General features: G+C 44.9%; 1 protein-coding gene across 3 annotated transcripts in view; it reads left to right on the top strand.

Moving 5' to 3' along the window:
* Nucleotides 1–706: 706 nt before the first annotated feature.
* RAB6A (RAB6A, member RAS oncogene family) overlaps nucleotides 707–23,417 on the top strand; it is a 43,650-nt gene continuing 20,939 nt past the window's right edge. Inside the window, exon 1 of one of the 3 annotated variants that reach the window (XM_057368155.1) lies at nucleotides 707–1,007. In XM_057368155.1, the coding sequence (XP_057224138.1) occupies nucleotides 938–1,007 (70 nt within the window). In that variant the 5' untranslated portion in view covers nucleotides 707–937. The remainder of the gene's footprint in view (nucleotides 1,008–23,417) is intronic. The other 2 variants (XM_057368154.1, XM_057368153.1) reach the window with 2 other exon arrangements.

The following is a 23,417-nucleotide window of genomic DNA, read 5'->3' as shown; positions in this document are numbered from 1 at the left end:
CAACCATTGGAGAAGCAGTTAATCACATCGAGAGAGTATAAATAAAATTATCAAAAATAGAAAGGCTTTCAAAACTAGGGACTAAAAATGTAGCAGATGCCATTTCCYTGACTATTGCAGCAGAGATGCTCTGGAACAATCTCCCAGCCAAGGTTTAAACAGGAGGGCCCAAGATGCACCTGGGAACCTCCTGATCCAGTGAACTTTGAGGGCAAACTGGGGCAAACTGGGCAAAAAATAGCGAAAGGGAGAGCCGGTCCCTCCAGCAAAAGGCGGAGGGCCCTCAGCCACGATGAAAGGATGACAGTGGGGACCATTTACCTTCCCGGGAAACATCGCCCTGCTGTGAGGGATGTGCTCCCCTGAGATGCTCCTCTGAAAGGAACATCTGAGTCCATTTAGGATTAAGCCTTTGGTTTTAAAGACTTTGCTGGTTCCTCCCTCATGCCCGTGTGGGCTGGATATACCGTGCAGCCCTTACACCGATGCCGAGGATGTGAGGGTGGCGAGGCCCCGGCACAGGGTGCCCAGAGAAGCCGAGGCTGCCCCCGGATCCCTGGCASTGYMCAAGGCCAGGCTRGACAYTGGGGTTTGCAGCAGCCTGTTCCGGAGGAAGGTGTCCCTGCCCATGGCAGGGGGTGGAACTGGCTCATCCCTCTCSTCCCTCCCAACCCAAACCATTCCCGGTCCGTAGCAGAGGGAAGCGCCCACAGCGCGTGCGCGGGGCGGGCGGAGCGCCGGCTCCGGGAGCGCGGGGGGGGGCTCAGCGGCGACACCGACACCGACACCGGCACCGCACCGCACCGGGGCTCGCAGCCTTGGCCGGGGACGAGGAGCACGACGAGAAGGAGGAGGAGGCGGACGGAAGCGGGAGCGGTCGCGGGTGCCGCCGCGGGGAGCGGAGCGAGCGCGGGGCGGCGGCGGCGGCTCCTCCATCATGTCGTCGGGCGGGGACTTCGGGAACCCGCTGCGGAAATTCAAGCTGGTGTTCCTGGGCGAGCAGAGCGGTGAGTCACCGCCCGGCTCGGGCCGGCCGCGGCCCGGGACCCCCACCCCGCCACTCGCCCGCCCTCGTGGGGGCACGGAGGGGCCCCCACGTCCTCGTCCACGATGCTCCTCATCGTCCCCGACACCCACCCACCTTCAGAAGGGTCCCTTACACCCACCCCTATGGGGTGTGAAGGGATGCCCCTCCACATCCTCCCCGACACCCACCCGCCCTCGTGGGGGCTTCTGACATCCGCCCACTCTCGTGGCGTTTGAGGGGATCCCCCTCCGCACCCTCCGCGACACCCCCTCACCCTCATGGGGTCCCTGACACCCACCCACCATCGTGGGGGTCCGCGGGGTTCAGCTGTGATTCAACCCCCCTACCCATCAAAGCCCATCTCCAGAAACAGTTGCTGATTCATTCGATTCCAGCTCCTCTGGTTTTTGGGGAGCAGCAGCCTCGATCCGCAGTGTTTTCTGTGTAAATACAACGTTTTTCCATAATGGAGTTATGTCTTGGCAGAGCGACGCTCTGAATATTTAATTCAGTCAATGAGGTTTTCTTCCCTCTCTTTGGAATGAAAAAAAAAAACCATCCTAAACAATGTCTCCTCCTTCCTCAGCGGAAGGCCTCTATCTCCAATACTGCATTCCAAATCTTTCCCTTGGAAGAGTTTTCTGAAGAAGAAAAAAAAAAGCTCCTTTATGAGATGCTTTGTGTAATACTGGGTAGATGCAGAGCGATCTTTGACATAATGAGTAGGTGCAAAATATTTTCTGTCTCAGGGCGGGGTATTTGCTCCCTAAGCTACCTTTGGTCCCTGTGGTGGGAGATGATGAAACACTAGTATTTCTTTTTTTTTTTTTTTTGGCCAAATTACTTGTATTTGGTGTTTCCTCAGTCAGAGGTGGATGAGCTTAATGATAAGGCTGGTGAAATTATTTATCTGTACATTGGTAGTTTCCTTTAATTATGTTCCTTTCACCATTCTCTTTTTTTATTTTGTGTTTTTGGGGTTGAAGCAGCTCTTCTCATATCAGGGATTCAGGGAGCACGAGTTCAGCTTGATTATTTATCATTTTTTGGGTGAGTCACCTGATCTGCTTGGTGAGGTGCTATTTGGCCAGCCATTTTATGAGGATTTTGGATGAGGGTCGTGTAKAAAATGCTGGGGTTTTTTTCAGTTTTTTGTTTGGTTGTTTTTTTCCCAGGTATTTGATAACAGGAATCTTAAGTATTAGCAATGTGTTTGCAAAATCCTTGGTTTGTTTACCTGTATTTCTGAGCTTCAATATCACGAAGCTTTTCAAATACCTTCCATGGAAGGTTGTGGCACCTGGTGCAAATCTTAAATCTCAGCAGCTCTTCGTTTGCACGTGGATTTCTTGTCTCTTCTAGCAGACATAAYGTCAGATATCTGCTTCCTCTAGGAATTTTTTTTCCCGTCTCAGCTAATCATCTGTTTTTATACTGGAAGGTTTTAAATAATTCCCAGCCATAGCATCMAACCTAGGGAGGAGAGCAGGGGTTCTGTGGGTACAGCATAGCGAAATCCTCCTGCCTGAGTATTCCGAGCCCTGCAACTGCTGCCTCGGCTGGGCTTAGAGATGGGTGGGAGCTGATTTGAATCCAGGGCCGGGCTGGCAGCTGCAGGGTGGGCTCCAGCCCTGCCTTTGTCTGGGATGCTGGGCGATGACTCCGTGCCGGCTCCGTGTCCGCGCATCCCGCGGGTGCTGCAGCGTGGGCATGCTCCAACACGGCACTCGGTGAGTCTGCCTCTGATGGAGACACGGCCCTTCCTGGATTGAAGCTCTTCASACGTCTCTGTCATGATGTCATTCCCTGTAATTTTTTATTTTTTTACTGCCCGAAGGATGCAGAGCTCCCATTCCAAGTGGCTCCTGGAAGAATAAACGCCCTCGTAACGCTTGGAGAAAACTGCGGAAGAATCTGTGGTGTTGCAGAAAGGGAGTTGGTGTGGGCTCTGCGCACACCTTCTCATTCTTTGTCTGGAAGGTTAAGGGAAATGCAGAAATAAAAGTTTTAGGATAGCAGCTTTCATAACCCAGGAGATCTTTGTACAACTGTTGCGCTGGATTGCTGCATTCGCTTCCTGTTTAGCTGAAACGTTCTCTGCCCTGTTGGAAGGCCATAATTAAAGATATCCTCCTGCTGCTGGTGGGGAGGGTGAGTGCTCTGGGTTCATTTACAYCCAGGGACTGGAGGATGACAAATGAAATGGTACAAAGGGCTGTGATAACCATTAGCTGCCTCAGCATCCAGAGCTGGCCGATGGCAGCCCTGTGTGACTGTACACAGCCTCCCCAATAAATGTGTGTCTTATGGCTGAGGAAATCTAAATTGGAGTTCTTTACTGGGCAGGCTTTGCAGCCCTTCCATAGGAGATCTGGAAGCATCCCTGGGCGTTTTAGTTCCCGCTGAAAGTGGGATTGCACAGTGGATGCAGTGTGTGGTTTTCTGCGCTGTCCTCGGCCATATTGTGGGAGTTCAGTGCTGTATCCTTAGTGTTCTCATGGACTGCAGTGGTTCTGCCTCGTGCTATTCACCACTAGCTGCAGATGCTCTTTGCCGTGCCAAGATGCTGATTTTCCCTGCTCCTCGATCCCCAAATCTCCTTGTCCCTGAGGCTCACATCCCCCACGCCCCTCCCAGGCCCAGCCTGAGGACTTGCCGCATGTGCTGTGGGTGCATCACGAGCCTGCAACATCATCTGTGCCCAGCCAGAAGAATCTTCTCCTCTTTCCATCTCTATTTTTCAAACTATAGCATTGGGTGGCTAGCAAGAAGGCAACTTCACCAGCACTCCCCTTAATTGAATTACTTTTCTCAATGATTGAAGATTATACAGAGTTTAGCAGTTTTAAATATGCTAATCTTTACTGAAAAGGCAGGGAGAGCTCTGTGCTGAGGGATTAGATAGAGCTATTGTGTATGGGGAAGTATGTTTCTTACTGCCTTTGATCTGGTTTTGTCAGGTGATTTTCATCAGTCCTAATACCTCAAGTTTGAGGAATTCTGATTTCTGGGTCACATTAGGGAATGGACACATCACCCACATTGGGGTAGCTTGCAGTAAATATGATACATATTCAAATATTAATAACCTGTTCAGTTCTGCCTTGCAAAGCTACACCTCTGCTTCTTAATAAATGGAATTTTTTTTGACTGAGTGGGCAGAACTGAATGCTGGGGCACCACAACAGAAATATTTGTTCATCACGTGAGTTTTGGCTGCAGCTTTCATTGGTGAACAGGTCTGAAGGGCACCAACATGTACAGAAAGCAAAAGAACTCCCTGTTGTCTCTCTGTGCTGGCATTTCTGCATAAGATCTTGAAGGAAATTAGAACCAGTTGCACTTTTTATTTTTTTTTTTAATCAGGGGCTGAGATTTTTAATATTGAAAACCCACTGATAAGTGCAGTGTAATAACTTTTGAAATATTACTGTTTGGAAAGCACTAATGAGCTGTTCTGTTGCATAACGATGTTGGTACAGGCACTGCTGAGCTGCGTGATGTGTCTCATTAGATAACTGGGGAGCTGCAGGTGCTTGGTGTGTAACATGAGGCTGGTGCAACACTGTTCACAGTGTGCAGGCACTCTCATCCCTGTGCTACCTAAAACTCCATTGTTTCTAAGGGCTTCTCAGCGTTACAAACTCCAGAGAGCTATTACCTTGTTGCACTGCTTGTTTTAAAGCTTATCCCCTTCCTTCCTGTTAATTTCCTAATGTTGTGGTTTTCCCGTGGCTGAGCCTTCAGGTGTTTGGGGTTCTGTTTGGACTCTATGAATTTTCTGTGGTTTCTGAACTTGGGCTTCTTGGTACATTTGGAGGTGGAATATCAGCAATGCATCCCAACAGAGAGGAAGTCAGGGTGGAGCACCAGGAAGCCCGCATGGAAGAACCAGGAACTCCTGGACAACCTCACAAAATGTGAGAACCTCAGGGTGTTCAACTAGGCCAAGTGCAGGTCCTGCCCCTGGATCAGGACAATCTCCAGTATCATGWGGGCTGGGCAGAGAATGGATTGAGAGCAGCCCTGGGATGAAGGATTTGGRGRTGTTGGTGGATGAGAAGCTGGACATGACCCTGCCATGTGCACTGGCACCCAGATGCCTCTGTGCCCTGAGCTGATCCCCCAGCGTGGGCAGCAGGGGAGGGGGCATTCTGTCCCTGTGCTCAGGTGAGACCCCCTCTGCAGAGCTGCCCCAGCCCTGGGGCCGACAGCAGAAGGAGCTGGAGCTGCTGGAGAGAGCCCAGAGGAGAACAAGGAGCTGCTTCAAGGGATGGAACCCTCTGCTCTGGAGCTGGGCTGAGAGAGCTGGGGGTGCTCACTGGGAGAAGACAAGGCTCCAGGTGACCTGAGACCCCCTGGCAGGGCCTGAAGGGGCTCCAAAGAGCTGGAGAGGAACTGGGGACAAGGGATGGARGCAAAAGGGCAGTGGCTCCCACTGCCAGAGGGCAGGGCTAGATGGGATATTAGGAAGGAATTCCTGGCTGTGAGGGTGGGGAGGCCCTGGCACAGGGTGCCTAGAGAAGCTGCGCCATCTCTGGAAGTGTCCAAGGCCAGGTTGGACGGGGCTTGGAGCAATCTGTGAAGGTGTCCCTGCCCATKKCAGGGATAGCACTGGGTGTGCTTTAAGGTCCCTTCCAACCCAGACCCTTCTGTGATTCTTTCATGGAGCGAAGTGCTTGGTTCTGATCCTTCCTCACTGCCCTAAAGATCTTGAACTCCACCATTTCTCTTCTTTCTCTTCTCCATCTCTGAAAAATCCCTTCCTGCAGCAATGCGTGAAAGAAGCACAGAGAAAAAGACATCAGTGTTTTGTGGTGCCTGTTCTCACAGTGCCTTTTGATCCCTGTCTATTTGTGGAAGCCTCTGAAGGAGCGGTATCTATTCTTGAAAGGAGGAATAGCTGTGCCTTTCTGCACTCTGGTGTGCTTTTCTATCTGCATCTCAGAAATAATTTGTGATTTGGAGGGAAATGATCATCTTTTCCCTTGATGTGACATAATGGATTTTCTCTGTGCAGCTGTTGGGGGTGATGGTGGTCGCTGGCACTTGATCCAGGTTCTGCAGAACCGGTGTCTGAAAGCTTTTTTTTGCTGAAGCTGTAAATGGGACTAATGGAGAAACAATGGCAGGGAAGCTCATCTGAGGCCACCTTAGCAGATGATGTTGCATTTGGGAATTATCAGCGCCAACAGCCATTTTTCTCAGCTTCAGTGATGTTTAAAAATCTGTCTTCTGTAATCACTCTGTGAGGAAATAGCTGCCTTTTAGTTACCTGCTAATTTAGTCCAGATGTTTAAAGGCATTTTGTTGTGTTCATGCATATACAAGTACCTGTTGTGTACACTAATGGTTATAAAACCCCGAACTAACCAACCAAAACAAGCCAGCTAAACCSTTCAATGCTTTGAAACGTGGCTCAGAAGAAACCACACTTTGCTGTCTCAACGTGAACACCATTAGATTTTTCAAGTCAACCTCCAAAATTTACCTGTGAGACCTGTAAGAACAATAACACTGTGAGAGGTGAATTTTTCTGAATGGATGTGGATGCTGGTGCATTCTCTACTACTATGGAGCAGGAAAAAGATCTCAAGATCACTGAGTCCAACCCTTGACCCATCAAGGACTTGATGATCTCGGAGGTCTTTTCCTATCTAGATGTTCCTGTCATTCCRTAAAAGCACGATTTTGAAAATTAACAGATACCAAAATGATTATAAGTTTGACACATTAATATAGGTTATTTATGGAAGTAGTTTGAATGAAAAATGTGTGTCTTGGCAAACAAACAGCARCCAAAATGTGGACTTGCAGTGGAAGTCGAATTTTTCAGGTCCCTTTGCTTGATTTATTTACTGAGCTCACACAAAGTTGAAAAGCTAAATGAATTCTTTGTCTTCCCCTCAGCATAAATCCAACTCTTCTGGCTGTAATATAATGAAAGGCCCAGGGACAGTGAACAATTCCATCAATTATTTTASGTCAGTTATTTTCCTTTTATGTTCAAAACATGTTCTGGAATACTTGAGTGATATTAACTGGAAAAAGTGACTTTTTTGTGTGTTTCAGTACTATTTAACTCYTATCCAAATGCACAGAAAAAATATAATCTGGGAAACAAATATTGTGTGAAACTAAATATGAATAAATTTGGWGTAAGCTCTGATTTGTCGAGCCCCCTGCTTGCTTCTGGCTGTCTCCTGTTGGGTCTGGCAAAAGGGAGTTCAGCCCTCCAGTTGGGAAGGAAGTCCTTATTCAGCTGTCCAGAACAACAGTGCATTTAATTAATTTGACTTCTTAGAGTGAGGGTGCAGCTTCCCTTTCCTTGTTCCTGGTTAGTATGTCGTTTTTTGCTGGACCGCTGTCAATTGGGATGGGTCTGTGCTGCCAGGGCATGGTTTTCCCAGTCCCCTGGATTGTGGCACTTCAGGGTGATCCTAGCTGGTTTAGTCACAGCATGTAGCATGCACACAGGAAGCTGAGGAACACACCCTRAGATGCCTTTAGTTTAAGTGTTTTTATAAAGCCAAGCACAAAATCCTTGTGGTTCTTGATAGTGATTAAAACCACTTACAGAGAGGATGTTCTCCAAAGTCCCTTTCCTTCTCCTGGGGCATTTTGTCTCTGCTGTCACTTCTTCTTTTAGTCCCATCACAGAGACCAGGGCTGGAAGTGCCACCCTTTGCTGTTCTGGAGTCTAACTGGGAACTCCAGGAGTGAATCCTGCTTGACCTGAGCTACTTCCATGACTGCAGGTACCTGRCTAAGCACAAGGCACACACAGACGTCACTCAAGCAGTTGCTTCCATTTTAATGAGCAGAGTTTTTGGGGCTCACTTGGAAGAGTTTCYATGCCTTGAGTAGTTGCCAGTATCCCCTGGAGATGCCACCCAGCTATTCCGAGATTCGCAGGCTCGTAGTGTTCTCTCATCCAGACATGTGTAGGTGTTACCAACACACAGAATTAAGGCTTTGCTTTAACTCTGAAGCATATTTTCCCAGAATTGAAGGAGTTGGGAAGAAATACTGGAGCAATCCTGATGAGCAGTATCTTGTTTTCAGATATGGCCAGAACTGGCAAGGGACAGCTAAACCTGCTAATGAGAAAGTGTCTTAACTTTCAGTTAGTCTTTTCTCTGCCTTGAATTGTGACCCTTTAAACCTCTGTACTATTAACATTAGCACCATACAGACAAGTTCCATTTATCCTGCTAAGTGACTCTTCTTTAATGGTTTGCTTCTTCAGGAGCAATCAGCAATTGCTGCAGAAAAAACCAACCCACTCGAGCATTTCTGTAATTAATGCAGTGGCCAGTTGATTCCATTCCCCTAAATGCTTCCTGCTGTGCTTCCTGTCCRTGCTTCTGTCTAGGTTTGAGTTACAGCAAGTTAATTTTCTTAATGTTCTTGATATGTGCAACACAAAGGGAAGGGAGATTAGAGCTGGAATGGATGCGTGGCTGAAAGGAGAGGGGCCCTTGGAGGGTGCAGCCTCTATGGAAAGCTCCAAATGGCGACTGATGCAGGACTGACAAGATCCCTGTCAGTGTGCTCYTTGCCAAGGGGTGTAGGTAGCTGCTGCTGGAGTTAGGAAGAGTGAATTTCTGCTAACAGGTTGGGCCTTTGGCCCTGCAGGGGCTCTGGAGCTGTGCAGGAATGGACAGACAGAATTGGATTCATGTGAGTGCAGGAGTGTTTCTCTGCAACTGCCTTTTTTTCAATGGAGATGTTGCCTTTCCTGGGAGTAGAAAATATTTGTTGATTCCTGTCCTCCTCTGCTGGTACAGAATTGGTGGTGAGGACCCTGGATGTCAGTGACAGGAGGATTTTTTTTTAGTGGCCCAATAGAAGGAAGGCTTAGCAGAGAAATCTGAACTGTGTGGGTGATGGAATCATTTGATGTGATGGAAGAAATGGAGAACATTCTCTTTCAAAGGAAGCTCTGACTCCTTTTTGACTTTCCTAGAAGTTTCATGCTAGAGGTTTTCTRCCCTCTTTGTCTTGTCTATATTACCTGATTATTTTCCCCCCTTTTCCTTATTTGCTGCTGGAGCAGTTTTTGGGTATTTTGTCCTTGGCTCACTCAAAATGGCTGAAAAATCACKCATGTCCACATAAAAACCAGGATGGCTTCAGTCAAGCTGAGCTGGTGCTGCTGATTTGGATAAAGCTGGGGGTGAATCCTTCAGCAGAGCAGCTGGACACAGCTGGAGGAGGTGCCGATTGCTGAAGCCAGTTGGAGTTTGGTGTGTCATCACAAGGAAATCCCAACCTTTTTTTTTTTCCTGATCTTGGAATGCTTTACAAAGAGGTTTTCACAGAGTTGGTCTGTTCCAGTCTCTCACTTCCAGACTCCCTCACCAGTTCTTGTAATTTCTTCTCAGCTTTTCCAGCTGCCTTTTAATATTAAATATTTATGTATTCAAACCGTAATTATGTTCCTATTCTATCTCCTGTTCTTTTTCCAGCTTCCCATATTTCTTCCCTAGTTATCTTTGGTCTTTTTTTCACTGGACAGTCATCACAGTGGCTTTTATCCACAACTGTATAATTGTGACCATAATTCTCTTCCACTTTTTTTTTTATTTTATTTTTAGTTGCTCTTAAACCACAATGTGACTTGGAGAAGAGGATGGCTTTTTTTCCCTGACACTGCATAAACAGTAGGCAGATCAAACACTTGTGTCCCATAAAATTGACCTCTTTATTTGGATGCTGTAGTGCAACAGCAGACTCAAAGAAAGCCTTTCCCAGTGAAAAAAGCTTTTCCAGTCTTGACTCATCAGCTGGTTTGGTGTTAAAATATTTCCCCCCTCCCTGTTGAAATGCAAAAGGCTGATAGGTTGCCTCTGTTTCTAGGCTTGGTGGACTCTGTACTGTCACAGTGAGTAATTTATAGTTAAAAATAAATTCCTTGACCTTAGGAATTTTACATTTTTGCTTAAAAATGCAAGAGAGATTTTAGGAAACTCAAGAGGAACCTTTGTGAATTACTACCCACATTCCCTCTAGTAAGTCCTGTCATCTAGAGAAAAATTTCCCTGTGGAATTGTGTGGCTGATATTTTAAATGGTTCTTTAGTCTGTGCAAGCCTTGCACGGCAGAGAATGAGGCAGAGATTTGAGACCTGGCTTTTTCCTGCCTGGTTCCAGACCTCAAAAAGAGCTTTTTAGCTTTACCTTTTGGAACGTGGAGGAGAGGAAGAAGTGTCCTACATGAGATGTTTTTCAGATGTCTCGAAACAGCTCTGTAATTTTCCCTGGATTTGATGCTTCTCAGCTGCTTGCCTAAAAGCCTGAGTGCGGAGCCAACCCTGTGGTGCCCTTAAAGCTGGTTTTTAGGTAGGGCTGCCTGAAGACCCCTAAATATTTTCTAAGTGCATTTATACAAGGAATTGCTCAAGTCAGAAAGAAGTCTTAGTAAATATTACAATTGAATAGATACTTAATTAGTATCTATTATTCCTTAATACGAAGGAATTGTTCTTCTGGAAATATTGGAGGAGAGTACTTATTTAATGATACTGTATCCCAGTTGGAGTGTAGATAATTCTTTAAAGAATTTTCTGCTCCAAACCCAGTTTCTCATATAACCACTTTATTTTTTCCCCATAGTTGAACCTCATAATTCTTTCTAGAATATCCTTTCTTCTAGGAAAGGTCACAATAAAACACCAACAAAACTTGTTCAATTTACTGTTTGGAACCAAATTTCTACCTCTTAAAGACTAGCTAATTTTATTTTTAAAATTCTTGTAGATGAATGTCAAACCTTGGGTGTGCAGACCTCTCAGGCTCTGTGTCCTCTTCCCAAAGGCATTTGTGAAGCAAAGCTGGGAAGGAACAAGTTCACTGTCAGCTGGCTGAAACTCCATATGGAGATGTCAGTGTCTCAGAAAGATTTTAGAGGAAAAGTTTCCCATTGAAAAGCTGGGAATTGTTGTAATGGTTTAATATCCTTTGAGCTTGGAGTTCTTAATTTGCAGTGCAGGCAGAGTGRGTGGCAAGAGCATCGAGTGTCTGGTGGCCTCTGTCCTGCCCCAGTTCCCGGGAGGGAAGCTGGGCCAGCTCGGGAGCAGAGTTGTGAGGGATAAAGGGATGGTGTGGTGTCAGGATATCCTTCCCTTGAATCCTTAATATCCAGGATTTGTAGCCATGTGTTGCCTGCACCCGTGCAGGTGTTTGAGGAGCCCAGAGCATGCAGCCCCTTCTCAGTGCACATCTCAGTTTCTACACGGGTTGGGTTTCTGTTGCTAAAAATCAAATTGAGGTTGGGGTTTCCWTTTCATACCAAAGCCCAGGATTCTGTGCTGCCCTTGCATGCACCCTGCTATCCATGTCCTGTATTTTACAGCAGCTGTTTTCCCTCTGCCTTGCCGGGGAGTTGCATCATGTGGACAAACCCGTGTGTGTTGGTGCAGCTCCGGTTATTTTCGCACCAGTCCCCAGGTGTTCTCCACAGCCGTCCCTGTCAGCTCGGATCAGCAGATGCCTGCAGGAGAGCTGTGCTTAATGAATGTACTCTGGGCAATTTTCCTTGCAAGCTGCCTCTTCATAAGCCAGGCTGCATCGACCTTAAACCAGGATCATTTTAGGATCTTGTCCAGGCTCCCTTCTGAAGAAACACTCAACCTCTGTGTGTGCCTGGAGAATGGGTTTGAGGGAGCTCCTGTGGGAGCTGTTTACTATCTTCTGTGTGGAAGTCCTGTGGGAGCTGTTTAGTATCTTCTGTGTGGAAGTCCTGTGGGAGCTGTTTAGTATCTTCTGTGTGGAAGTCCTTTCAGTGCTGCCCAGGAGATGGTAGGGTGTGGGAATTAAATGGAATCGCTGAGAAGGAAGCTGTATGGAGCTTTCTCGCCCTTCTTCCCTTCCTTTTCTCTTCCTCCTTCYTTTTCTTATTTTCTCCTCCTCCTTCTTCCTTTTCTTCTTATTCTCCTTCACCTTCTTTTCTTTTTCTTCTTTTCCTTTTTTCCTTCCCCCAGGCAGGAAAAGAGTCACAGCAGTGTGAGAGAACAGAAATTTCCCAGTGACAGTCAYGAGAAGAGGGAGCAGGGTGAAATACCTGCTTGTTTTGCCAGTGGAATAATGGTGCTGGGGAAACATAAGCAAAATTTAACTGAGTTAAAGGATGGAGGGAAGGGAAGTGGATGGTAATCCCTTGCATTTTAATAGCTCTCCTGAAACTTCTCTGATTCCTCTCTGGAAATGGCTGACTTAGCATTGCTTGTTGTTCTTTCAAGGGCAAAACATCTTTGGGAATAGAGCAGGAGCTTGTTCCAAGGGCTCTATTTGGCATGTGATCTGGAGAAGCAATGCCTGGATTCCCTCAGCTGGATCCTGGCATCTGCTGCTTTAGCTTTCATCGGGATAATGTTCAGTGCTCAAAGCAGGGGAATGTTTCCCTTCAGACATGTATCCTCAGGTGTCTGCCCATTTTATCCCTGCTTCTCTCTGCTGCTACTCTCTCTCCTGCCTCAGGGATAAAACCCTGAGGAATCCAGGAGAGTATTCCCATATTAGATGATGCATTAGCCCATCATTTGCAGTTTATTTAGCAAAAGTTACCTTTGGGAAACGTTGTTCTCTTTGAGTATTTTCACGCAGATTTCTGTCTAACCTGCCCATGAATATGGTTTGTTACRGAAACAAATTCTGTGTTAAATGTATTTAAACCAGAGAGTCATAATTATACTTTCAGTGTCTGCCTCATGTTTTCAAGATGGTTTGGTAGCATTTAGTTTTTCACTTAAATTGAGAACTTAAAGTGACTGTAAATCTGGAAATCAGTTGAAGAGATCTCTTGTACTTCAGGTGACAGAGCAGCTCTTGGCTCYTTCCCCTTTTGCCTGCGTGGAATTTGTACTTCCCATAATCACTCCTGGAAGAGCAGRTCCACCCTTCCAACGTAATATCTGTCCAGAGTGGCTTAATTACTTTTGATCTTCATAATGTAGCATTTTATATATTTCAAGTCTTTTACAAGCAGATAATTAGGTATTTAAAAATAAAATAYTGGGATGTAAAAATTGGATCTTATGAATGATTAATTACTGAAGGTCTCCTGGTGGRTTTTTTGCTCAGTCCTGTACTGATTTTTAATGGAATGTCAGAATGATAGAACCTGGAAGCAGTAGATGCTTCAAAAAGTGACATCACCCCTATGGGCTTTATTTGCTGTCGTAAGTAAGTAAAGTGGACATTGAGCCACCCTGGCATGACAATAATAAAACTTCAGTGTTGGGCTCTGAGACTTGATAGGTCAAATTTTTGTGTGAGAAGCAAGCAGAACAGAATTAGAATTAGAATAGAATTAGAATAGAATAGAATAGAATAGAATAGAATAGAATAGAATAGAATAGAATAGAATAGAATAGAATAGAATAGAATAGAATAGAATATTTGGAGGTGTCTCGAAAAGCATTTAATTTGTCTGAATGTCCTCACAGCAAACCTGTAATAACCTGAACAAAGTTGAGTTGTACTGAAATTTCAATCCAAACACCACAATCCAAAATTGATACTTTGTCCAAAAATTCAGTTGCTAAGGGAATGTTTAGCCAGAGTGGTGCTGTTGGGATTATCGGAGCAATAATGAGCAGGCTGCTTTGGGAAGAAGGAAATAGTAAATGTCACCTGACCCTTTGAAGCCCTGGTTATGGCTTGGCTTCAGCTCAGCCCTTCCCACTTGGAATTGCAGCCGGRGACAGCTGTGCAGTACCAGAGTCTGCCGTGCCTCGCCTCGGCATCCGGGTGTCAGCTGGGAGTCTGAATTAACTTTTAGTCACTGCCTTGCTGGGAATATGAAATCTTTCTCCAGTGGGACTTCTAGAACCATTTTCCATGAGTCTACCTCCGTGCCTATGTGTACTAATGGAGTTGCATAAGATTTATTCATTCTTTGATTTTAAACTGAGTCATGTAAATCCTGGTACTCCAGCTCTGGGGCAGGCAGCCTTTCCCAACTAAATTGCAGCTGGAATGAAGAGGATATCTCTAGCCAAGGTCTAACACTATTCCTCCTTCCTTTCCCCAGACATCCTCCAATGCCCCTGCCTCACAAATCTGCTCTKAAGTGTGTTTTTTTCCCACCAAAGTGTACTTAGAAATATAACTTAGCTAAATATTGGGGATGGAATCAGTCCAGTTCTGGAGTACATCTTTCTAGTGTTTAAACTGGAATACATCTTCCATCTTTAAAACCAGAGTGAGGAGCCAAGGAAAGGTGACTTTGAAGAACTGCTGCTGCTGTTCATCACCTTTAGAAAAAATAATTTCTGAGATGTAGGAGCAGCTTCCCAATAACATCTCCTGCGTGAAATATCTTCCGCTTTCCAGTCTGTGCTACATGTGCCAGCTGAGTTGCTGATCAGGTCCACCTGAAATTCCCAGAGTTCAGAGCTCCTTCCTCCACTCGCTGTGCCTGGTTCCTAAGAAGTTTTGGGTAGAGACTGGTCACATGGCCTTCTGGACTACTAAATCTTCCTTCTTCCTTAGCTCTGTGATCATCCACACCTGGTCAGAAGAGCCCTGGGATGTGCTTTGCAGTATTTCCAAGTGTTGTGATAGTTTTGTAAAGTGCTGCTTTGTGTTTATGGCTGAGGCTTCTGAGACATTTCATGAGCCATAAAGTCCTTTGGAGAATATTTGAAGTCTAATTGGAAACTGTTTAAAAAAACCCATGTAAGATATGAAGGAAAGCAAAATCCTCAGGCTGTGGTGAAAAAATATCCTCATGAGTTTATAAATTTTGGAGTTTTTTTTAAATTCCTGGCAAATAATGAGAGACTTTGCAGGAGTCTTTGAAATGTAAAGGTGGCCTGTGAGTACCCTTTAGTTAATTAACCAAGCTTCATATCCATGAAAACGTGAGCATATCATCCATGATTYCTGTTCTCTGGCTGGTTTTAAACTCATCTGCATGGAAGTGAAAGGCATCCTGGTCTGGATTTCCCTCACAGTCACTGTGGTGTAGATCTTAAACATCCCCTCTGATCCGTGTCCTCCAAAGGGCCAGGGTTTCTGCCCAGATGCTGTGACACAGCTGGATGCTCATTGTGTGTTTTGTGTTTTCCATGCTTTTGTAACACTTGTCCTGTGCCTCTTAGGAGTTAAAAATGTTTGGGACCTTCCCTTTAGGTGCTTTATCTCATCCCTGGTGGCTTGGGCAAAATTCCTGAGTATCCCTGTTCATTTTCCTTACCTTTGGAGTTGCTCMAATTCCTGATCTTGTCACCTTATATTGGGTTTCTTCTTCTTCATTTGAAAGAAACCACATTTACCACACTGTGCAGCAGCTGGCACATGAGATTCCTTCCCTCCTCTTGCTCTTTTCTGTTGTTCCAGGTGTTTACCCTATCAGAAGCACTTTGGTTACAGTTCTTTCCAGGATTTCAAGTCTTTTCCTCTAATCCAAAGCTCCTACTTTGCTTGGCTGCAGGAAGTTGAAGACAGTTTCTGCCTTCTGCACCGGCTCAACCTGAATTAAATGAAAAAGAAACCCACCCACCATTCAGAAATGGGCAGGACTTTACTTCTTCAGACCCCAGTTACCTTCAGCCATATTTAATCAGAATATTTGCCCCTTCTGTATGAAATTATGGGAGAATCAGTGCTCTGAACMTGAGAGATAACAGCTGTTCCCTCCAACAGCAAACTGGGAGTCTGGCTCCTCACGTGGCATTGTGTCACTTCCCAGAGGCTTGGTGCTATCCTGGGAGAGGAGAACTGGGATTGCCTGGAGGTCTTCCACTTGTGACACTCGTTTTGGCTCTGTTGCTTTTAGAAACCTTTCAAACTGTGAAAATAGCACTGGTTATGTTACAGCCTTGGCTTGGAATTCCTCTGCAGAAAAAGCAGACAAGGGGCTTCATCTCTAGAACATAAGGCTGAGATTTTAAAATGAATTTTTGTAGCTGTGTTTAGGAGGTACCATTTCCATGGTTTTTGAATTTACTATATTGACAGAGTAATCAAATTAGTAATAGATTTGCTCCTTCCTGTTCAGTAGTGAGGGATTGACTCTTGTCTTTTTTATTTTCTGCAATGGGATGGTAAAAACACCTCAGTTTTTATATGAACACTCGGCAGTGTGCACCTTAATTGTTTAAAAAAGCTCCAAAGTCTGGTTTTGAGACAGAACCAGAAGACTGCCCCATTTTTACTGTTTCATTTCTTTGTGGCTGTGACTGAGCAAACAGAACAAGATTTGTTTGCATTGTGCTCTTTCATTTATTTCCCATTTTGGGAGGAAGAGTCGAGCTAATTACTGACAAAACCCACAAGAGTTAATGAAGCTATTTATCACTGGGTATTTTTGTCCCTGTCACAAGGCTTGGTGTGGATCCCAAAGGAAATCTTGCCCGTGCATTAATAATCAGGGATATTGTTCTACTTTTATCAACTCTGCCAGTGCTGATTAGGATTTGCTTAGCAGAAAAGAATTTTGAGTTTGTCATTAAACTTGTAAAGAGTCTCCACACATTTTTATTGATCTGTGTGATCCTTTCATATCCCAAAATGCASAGGAGAGCTTTTTTCCATTCTTATGTGTCCAGGCTGTGCCTTCTGCCTTGGGGCCAGTTGTGATCAGTCTCAACTTGTGCTTAGTTTATTCCTGAGAAAACAGATACCAGGTAAAACTAACTGGCATCTCCCTCAAGGAAAAGCATGGCTTTAAATAAAATGGGATTCTAAGTTGCTTAAAGACAACAAACAGGTTGATGTTGCCTTAGAAAAAGATCCATAATAGGAAATACTCTCTTCTGCCTCTTCCTTTTCCCTTTAGCTACTTCTGAGCTTTAAATACAAGTGACGATTCTTTGCTTCTCTTGCTGGTTTTAAAATGCCCAGGGACAGCATAAAATACATCCATATGGCACTGAATACTTGGATCRGTGGCAGAGCAGGCTTTTATCCAGTTGTCCTTCAATATGTAGCTGTCAACTGTAAAACCCTCCTGGGTTTTTACATGGTATGCCTGGGAATGGTCGTGTAAAAGGAAGGATCCTTTGGGAGAATTGCTGCTCTGCCTGTTAGAGGCAATTTCTTGTCCACTGGAGATGGACCAGTGAATACCAGTGAGCCAGCTCAGCTGTCKGAGYGGGAGGAGGAATCTTCAGGTGAGGTGTGACCATGAAGAAAAAGGGATTTGCCAGCTGTCACTGTCTGCTCACATCTTTTGCAGATGTGGCAGAAATACTGTTCAGGTTCCCTCGAGGAAGGGAAGTTTCACCTGAGCTGTTTAGAATGGGAACCACAGCAGGGAGCTTGGACAGGATGATATTTAAAGGTCCTTTCCAACCCAACCCATTCTGTGATAACTCTGCCARATATCTGAAGCAATTCAGTAGTGTACAGCAGGGGTAGACCAGGAAAATGTATACTGCAAGATTAGGAATAAAATGAAAATTTTCTCATTTAAGGAAAAAGAGAGCAGGCTTTTGATAAATCTAGCTAGCTTTGCATTCCTAGTTACAGAGACTAACGTCCCGCTAGATTTAATCCCAAGTGTGTGTCTCTATCCAGATGTGTATCTAATTTAAAGCAAGGCTGATGAGAACTTCAAATTTAAGACATGAAACGGCCTTAAACAGTTTAAGACATGAAACGGCCTTAAACAGGTAGGTTTTTAAACGTATCTTTTGGAACGAGAGAAAATAAATCCTTGTTTTCTGCCTTGTATTTTATTTGACCAAATAACAAGATGGGGAGTGGAGTTACAGGCCTTGCTGAGCACTGATGTCAGCAACACCCTGGGAAACAAAACCTTTCTAGGTCAGAAAAGTGCATCAGCCTCCATTTCATTCTGTCTTGGATGAATTGTTGTGGAAAACAACACTGTGAACGTGCTCTGAGATACCCAAAGAGAAGAATAAATGAGAATTAATGAGCTTTTCAGGCTAACACATATTTTCATAGTCATCTTTTTTATAAGGCAGTTACTGAAGTGTTAATCATTTGATTACTGGTTGTTGTAGATAAGGCAGTAATTGGTCCCTTTTTGTAAATGATGGAAATGCCTGACAGGAAGGGGCAGGCATGAAAACTCTTGTTTCCATGGATTATTGCCCAGATAGATTGACTGGAACTAAAACCCCTTTGCTCTGATGACATCTGGGTTGTGACAAAATTCTGCTTGCTAGTTGCTTCTTGGTAGCAAGGGCGGGTCTTCAAACACAATCCCAAATGTGTGTGAAACTTAATTTTTGGCATGGCTTGAAATGAGTATGATGAATTTCTTTTAGAAGCCGTTACAAATGAGCCTTTGGTGATGGCCAGGGAGAAGGGCTGAATCTTTGTCTCCTGAGTGACAAATGGCTCTGGTGCTGTTTGAGGACATTTCCCTGAGCCTCAAGGAGCTGCAAATTCCTGGGGCTGTAACAAATAGAGGAGGTATTTTTTTGGTGTAACTCGTAGGAAAATCAAATTATACTCCCTGTCTCAGAAAGGAAGAGCATGTAAAATGCAGGATCACTGCACTGTTTTCACAGCCTTAGAGTTTAAAATGGTGCTCCTGTGCAAAGGGCCTGGCTCCTTCCTTTGTGTCCCTGCTCTTGCAGCACGTGGGAACGAGCTGCAGATGATCCCAGCCATTCCCAGAGCAGCTTTCTGTGTGTTCATCTGCTGGGTAGGTGTCATTCCTTGTTATTCCCTGTTACATCACACCAGTTCACTCCACTCCATGCTTCCCTTCCTGCTGCTCTGCACCAGACACTCATAAATATTCATGCATGCTTCCCACCATCCATTTAGGCTCCTATCCCTGGCTTAGGGTCTGTTCCAGTTTGCTAAATGCAGCTTTTTTTACCAGTGCTGAGGGCTGGCTGGGGAGTTAAAGGCTGATGTCACACTTTCTGCTTKGGGAGGTTGCTGGGAATGGCTGGGATGGTAAGGCTTTAAAAGGTTTCGCTCAGAAATTCTGCCATCACAAAGAGCTGACTGAAGTTCAAGGCACCTGATTGTCACGRGGTAAAAGGAAAATGGAAATTTTCTCAGCAGCAAACTTCTGGCCATGCTGTTTCTTGTTTAACGGAATGAGTAAAATCTATCTCTCCACYTTCAGCTCTAATAAAACTGTCTCATCTTGCCTGGAAAAGTCCAGTTTGGATACAGTTTTTGTAAGGACTGAGGGAATTGAATTTACAATGAGCAAATAATCAACTTTTTGTTCAGGATCTCTCAGTACTTTAAAATAGTCAGAGCTGTGTATAGAGGAGAGAAGAAAGAGGCCAATTTGGTTATTCCACTGGTTCACTGATCACATGCTGCATCTCATTAAATTCATCCCCATTTTTTGTGGAGCACTGGGGTAATGCTATTACTGATCATCTGAAGAGGTGTTAAAATCTGGGTTTAAAAAAATTATTAATTTTTACAGGCTCAACATTCTCCCATGAATCATGAAATCCCAGAATGGTTTGGGTTGGAAGGGACCTTAAAGCCCATCCAATCCCCCCCCCCCCAGCCATGGGCAAGGACACCTTCCACTGTCCCAGCTGGCTCAAAGCCTTGTCCAGCCTGGCCTTGGACACTTCCAGAATATCCGTATCCTTCAGGATTACCTTGAGCTTCCAAAAATTTCTAATGTTCTCCAGTCAGTTTCTGTAGAGTTCTTAATTTTGCTTGTTTCTGCTATAAATCATCTTTGAATAACTGTGGTGATAGCTGTGAGGAGTTATTTCTTACAGCTTTGTCAACTGCTGGCTGACAAATGGAAATGGAAAATAGGGGAAGGCCAAGTCCACCTTTCTCTGTCATTGACCAAGGCTGGATATGCCGCTGTGGGAATGGAATTGGACTTTGGAAATCCTCCACTGCCAGTCCCTGAATTTCTGTGTGTGTTCTCTGCTCTGTGGGTACAGGCCAGATATTCTCGAAATGAGAACTCCAGGCTGCCAGCAATCCCTGAAGCCAAAGTAATTGATCCAGGACTATATCAAACAGTTTTCAATAGTGCTTTTAATTAAAAGGCAAAATAAAAGCTTTGTTGTGGTGGTGACCTGAAAAGAAATGAAGGATTGGCAKGGATTCATTGGTCTAAAAAAGGCCAGCTGCAGTTGTTTGACATTGTTATTGATTGTGTCTGCCTTTCTAGAGTTCCTTTTTGAGGTAGGATGCCATAAAACCTCCACAAATAAACTGCCAAAAACCCCTTTCAGAGATGGTTGCTCTGCTGTCAGTCCTTCCTTCCCCTGCAATCATGGACAGGCTGCTGCCAGCAGCATCCTTGYGGCTGTTTTCCATTGGACGGGGTTCAGAGCAGGTTGGAGCAGGTTCTGCAGCCTGTGTGTAAGTTCTTGGAGGGCTTTGACTTCTTTTTGGGCTGAGGTTTGCTGTGTGGGTGTTGTTTTGTAGCCCTGTGAGAGCTGCTGAATTCCCATCCCTGGAGGGATTAAAGCCCTGTGGATGCAGCATTTGGGGACATTGGTTGGTGATGTCCTTGGCAGTGCTGGAAGAATGGTTGGACTCCGTGATCTTGGAGGGCTTTTCCAGCCAAAATGGTTTCATGATTCTATGATTAAATTTTTTGCATTTTAGAAGAATCCTTGTGAACCAAAACATCTCCTGAACTGCCAAAGAAACACCTAAATATCAATTTAAGTTGTGTGCAGGTCCTCACTGGCCGTGGTTCYGTGGGAAGCAATGCAGCTGCCTATGTCCTTTGTCAGAGGAGTTGCCACTAAAATAGAAGGGCTGGAACTGATGGAATTGTGTTGAAGGGACTTTGTGTTCAGAGTGTGCTCTGCTGCCTCCGAAGCCGGCGGATTCGCCGTCGGAGCTTTAATTTCCATTGCCTGATCCCCCTGTTTGATCTCTGCCATGAGCTTTAGGCCATTGTCTGTTGTGCWTGGAATGAGTATCAAACCCAGAATCAGCTAAAATCAAGGTGAGTTGTTCTCTGGGAGGAATGAAATGAAATTACCTAAGGTAGAAATGGTGGAACATCTCGTGAATTACAAACACGACATAAAACAAACYTAAACTATTCCATGTTTTTCTCGGTCTTGTTTCCCCGTAACTCTCCGGATATTCTACTTTAACTTTCTAAACAGAATCTAAAATTCCTTCTCAAAGAAGCACATCTGTATAATAGGACCACAATATAATTTATAACCTGGATCTTTTAGTAGGCTGGGAATAAATTATCTTAAAAGAGGCTGTTTGAACCCTTTTGCTTTTACTACTTAGAGGGGTCCATGCGTGGATTTCGAGAAGGTTTCTATTTTGCAGGCTTTTTACTGATTGTATTTTTTCCTGATTTTTTAAATTTATTGAGGACTTAAGTATGTAAAGAATTGGCTCAGATGGTCCTTTGGTCTGGTCTCATCTGCCATCAGGAAAGAAATGGTATAATAAAATAGGCTTAATAATAGAGCAGGAGTGCAATCARTAGGGAAAAAAATCAGGGTAAAAAATCCATCAATTAGAGCGAGGAGATGAGACCTCCTCAAATGTGGTTTTTGCCTCTGCTCTCTGGGACTAGATTGGGTTCCATGCTCCGAGTTCCTCACCGTGASTGCTATAAACTTCACCTCACTGAGAATCTCTTGGAAGAATGCAGTCTGCTGGCTCTGACAGTGCCTTCAGATAATGAATGGGTTTTGTTTCTTGCTTTGAGGGAACCAGGTGAAATTTCCATAGTTTGGCAGYGAAGAGCAGAGGAGGATGGGGTGTGTTTTTATTATTTTTTAAAGAAGCTGCTTTAATCACTTTAATACAGCATTTCTGTTTTCAGTGCTGGGACTGGCATACCTAAAAATATTCTTACTGGCTCATACAGATAATTTTAAGTCAACTCTGTGCATCTCCCTTTTGGGGCTTCTTTTTAAATGCAAATCTAAAAATGGGTTTGAGGCATTCATAATTCAGCATATTGTTCTTAGCAATGCTTTTCCTCTTGGTGCCTTGGGTTGTTTTTTTTTTTTTCCAGCAAAATAATTCCAGTGAAGATTTTGAGGTGAGCTTATTTATGAAAGAGTTGTAGTGTCACTGGGGTTTAGCCTTCAGTCAAATCTGAAAGGAGTCATGCAAAGGGCAAGTGAAATTTTGGGATTATACTGYGATTTATCTGCTTATGTGAGGAGAAGGCTTTCCTCATCCTCCTCCCTTACCTGTGGCTCTCAGCAGGTTGGATCTCTTATCCAGGGCTGCCTCTGAGAGCTGGGAGARGCCAAAGGCAGTTTTCCATTTAAAAAGGCTGCATGTGTTGATTACTTTTAAGGTTATTTTGCTTTGCAGGTACTTCTTATTTGGTTTTTTTTTCCTGATTGCTGATGCTTTGAAAGTTCTAAACAACATCTGGGATGAAGTCAGCGATTAAATGTGACTTTTCCAGAAGAATCCTTCCACAGGATGTGAATCTCTAGTATGATAATACTAAGAAAGTGAGAGGGGAATGTCAGGCCTGCTCCTCCTGCATCACATGGTCCAGGTGGCGCAATCCCAATTACTTTTCCTTGGTAGGTCACTCCTGGCTGGTGCCTGAGCCCTTTGCAGACTCTGGCAACAAATGACCTTCTAATCCCGTGCTGGCAGGGAGGTGATTTGTGTTACCTAATGGATCTGTGCCCTCCTCCCCAGTGCCTCGTTAAAGTGCCCGGCACATGGTGCCGGCACCGGGAGCTGTGGGAGCCCACCRTCAATCAGTATCATTACTGGGGGCTGCCACTGGTCACACAAATCTCCCCAGGAACAGGGAAAAGGCAGCCTGAGAGAATCAGATGGAACAACCTTGGAATCTCTCCAGCGGCTGCTGTCGGATCAAAGTGGCTGGAAGCACGAGATCAGCGTATTGATWCCATCTTGCAGCTGAATTCTCTTTGTGAAGTCCCTGCCAGGCAGTGGCTCAGGGCTCCCAGACAAAGAGGATCGATCAGGGTGACTTGATGAGCTGAAGGCTTGGAATTTAGCCCCTCCTGGTTAATGGCAATTCTGCTGTTAGGAGCTTCACAATTCCCTGTCTTTTAACTCAGTCATGTTGGGCACTTGGCTGCTTGCTGCCACGATTCAGGTGCTCATTTAGGAGAATGTTGATATTTGGATATCTGCTGGTTTCTGTGCTGAACCACTGATCAGACCATTCCTTTTAAGAATTTCCTAATTTTGTATATCAGAGCAGCCAACTTCTTCTTGTCCCAGAACATATAAAAGCGCTGCAGCGTTCCTGAATTCATGTGGATGGGGTGAGCAGCCAGTTCATCAAGAGAGCCACCAGGTCCAGGTTCTTCAAGAGCTGATCTAGCCTACGAAAACCATCTGAGCAAATCACATCTGATCTTAAAAATTCCTGTTGGAGCTGGACCCGTTCAGAAGTGTACATTGACAATTAAATGACAGAAGATGCTCCCAGGGCTGCAGSCCCTCTGCTCTGGAGCCAGGCTGGGGATGTT

This window comes from Malurus melanocephalus, unplaced genomic scaffold (genome assembly GCF_030028575.1).
Source record: "Malurus melanocephalus ecotype Western Australia unplaced genomic scaffold, MMel_1.1 scaffold_89, whole genome shotgun sequence".
NCBI lineage: Eukaryota > Metazoa > Chordata > Aves > Passeriformes > Maluridae > Malurus > Malurus melanocephalus.
The sequence above is the reverse complement of the archived record's forward strand: the minus strand, read 5'-3'. Positions and strand labels throughout refer to the sequence as shown.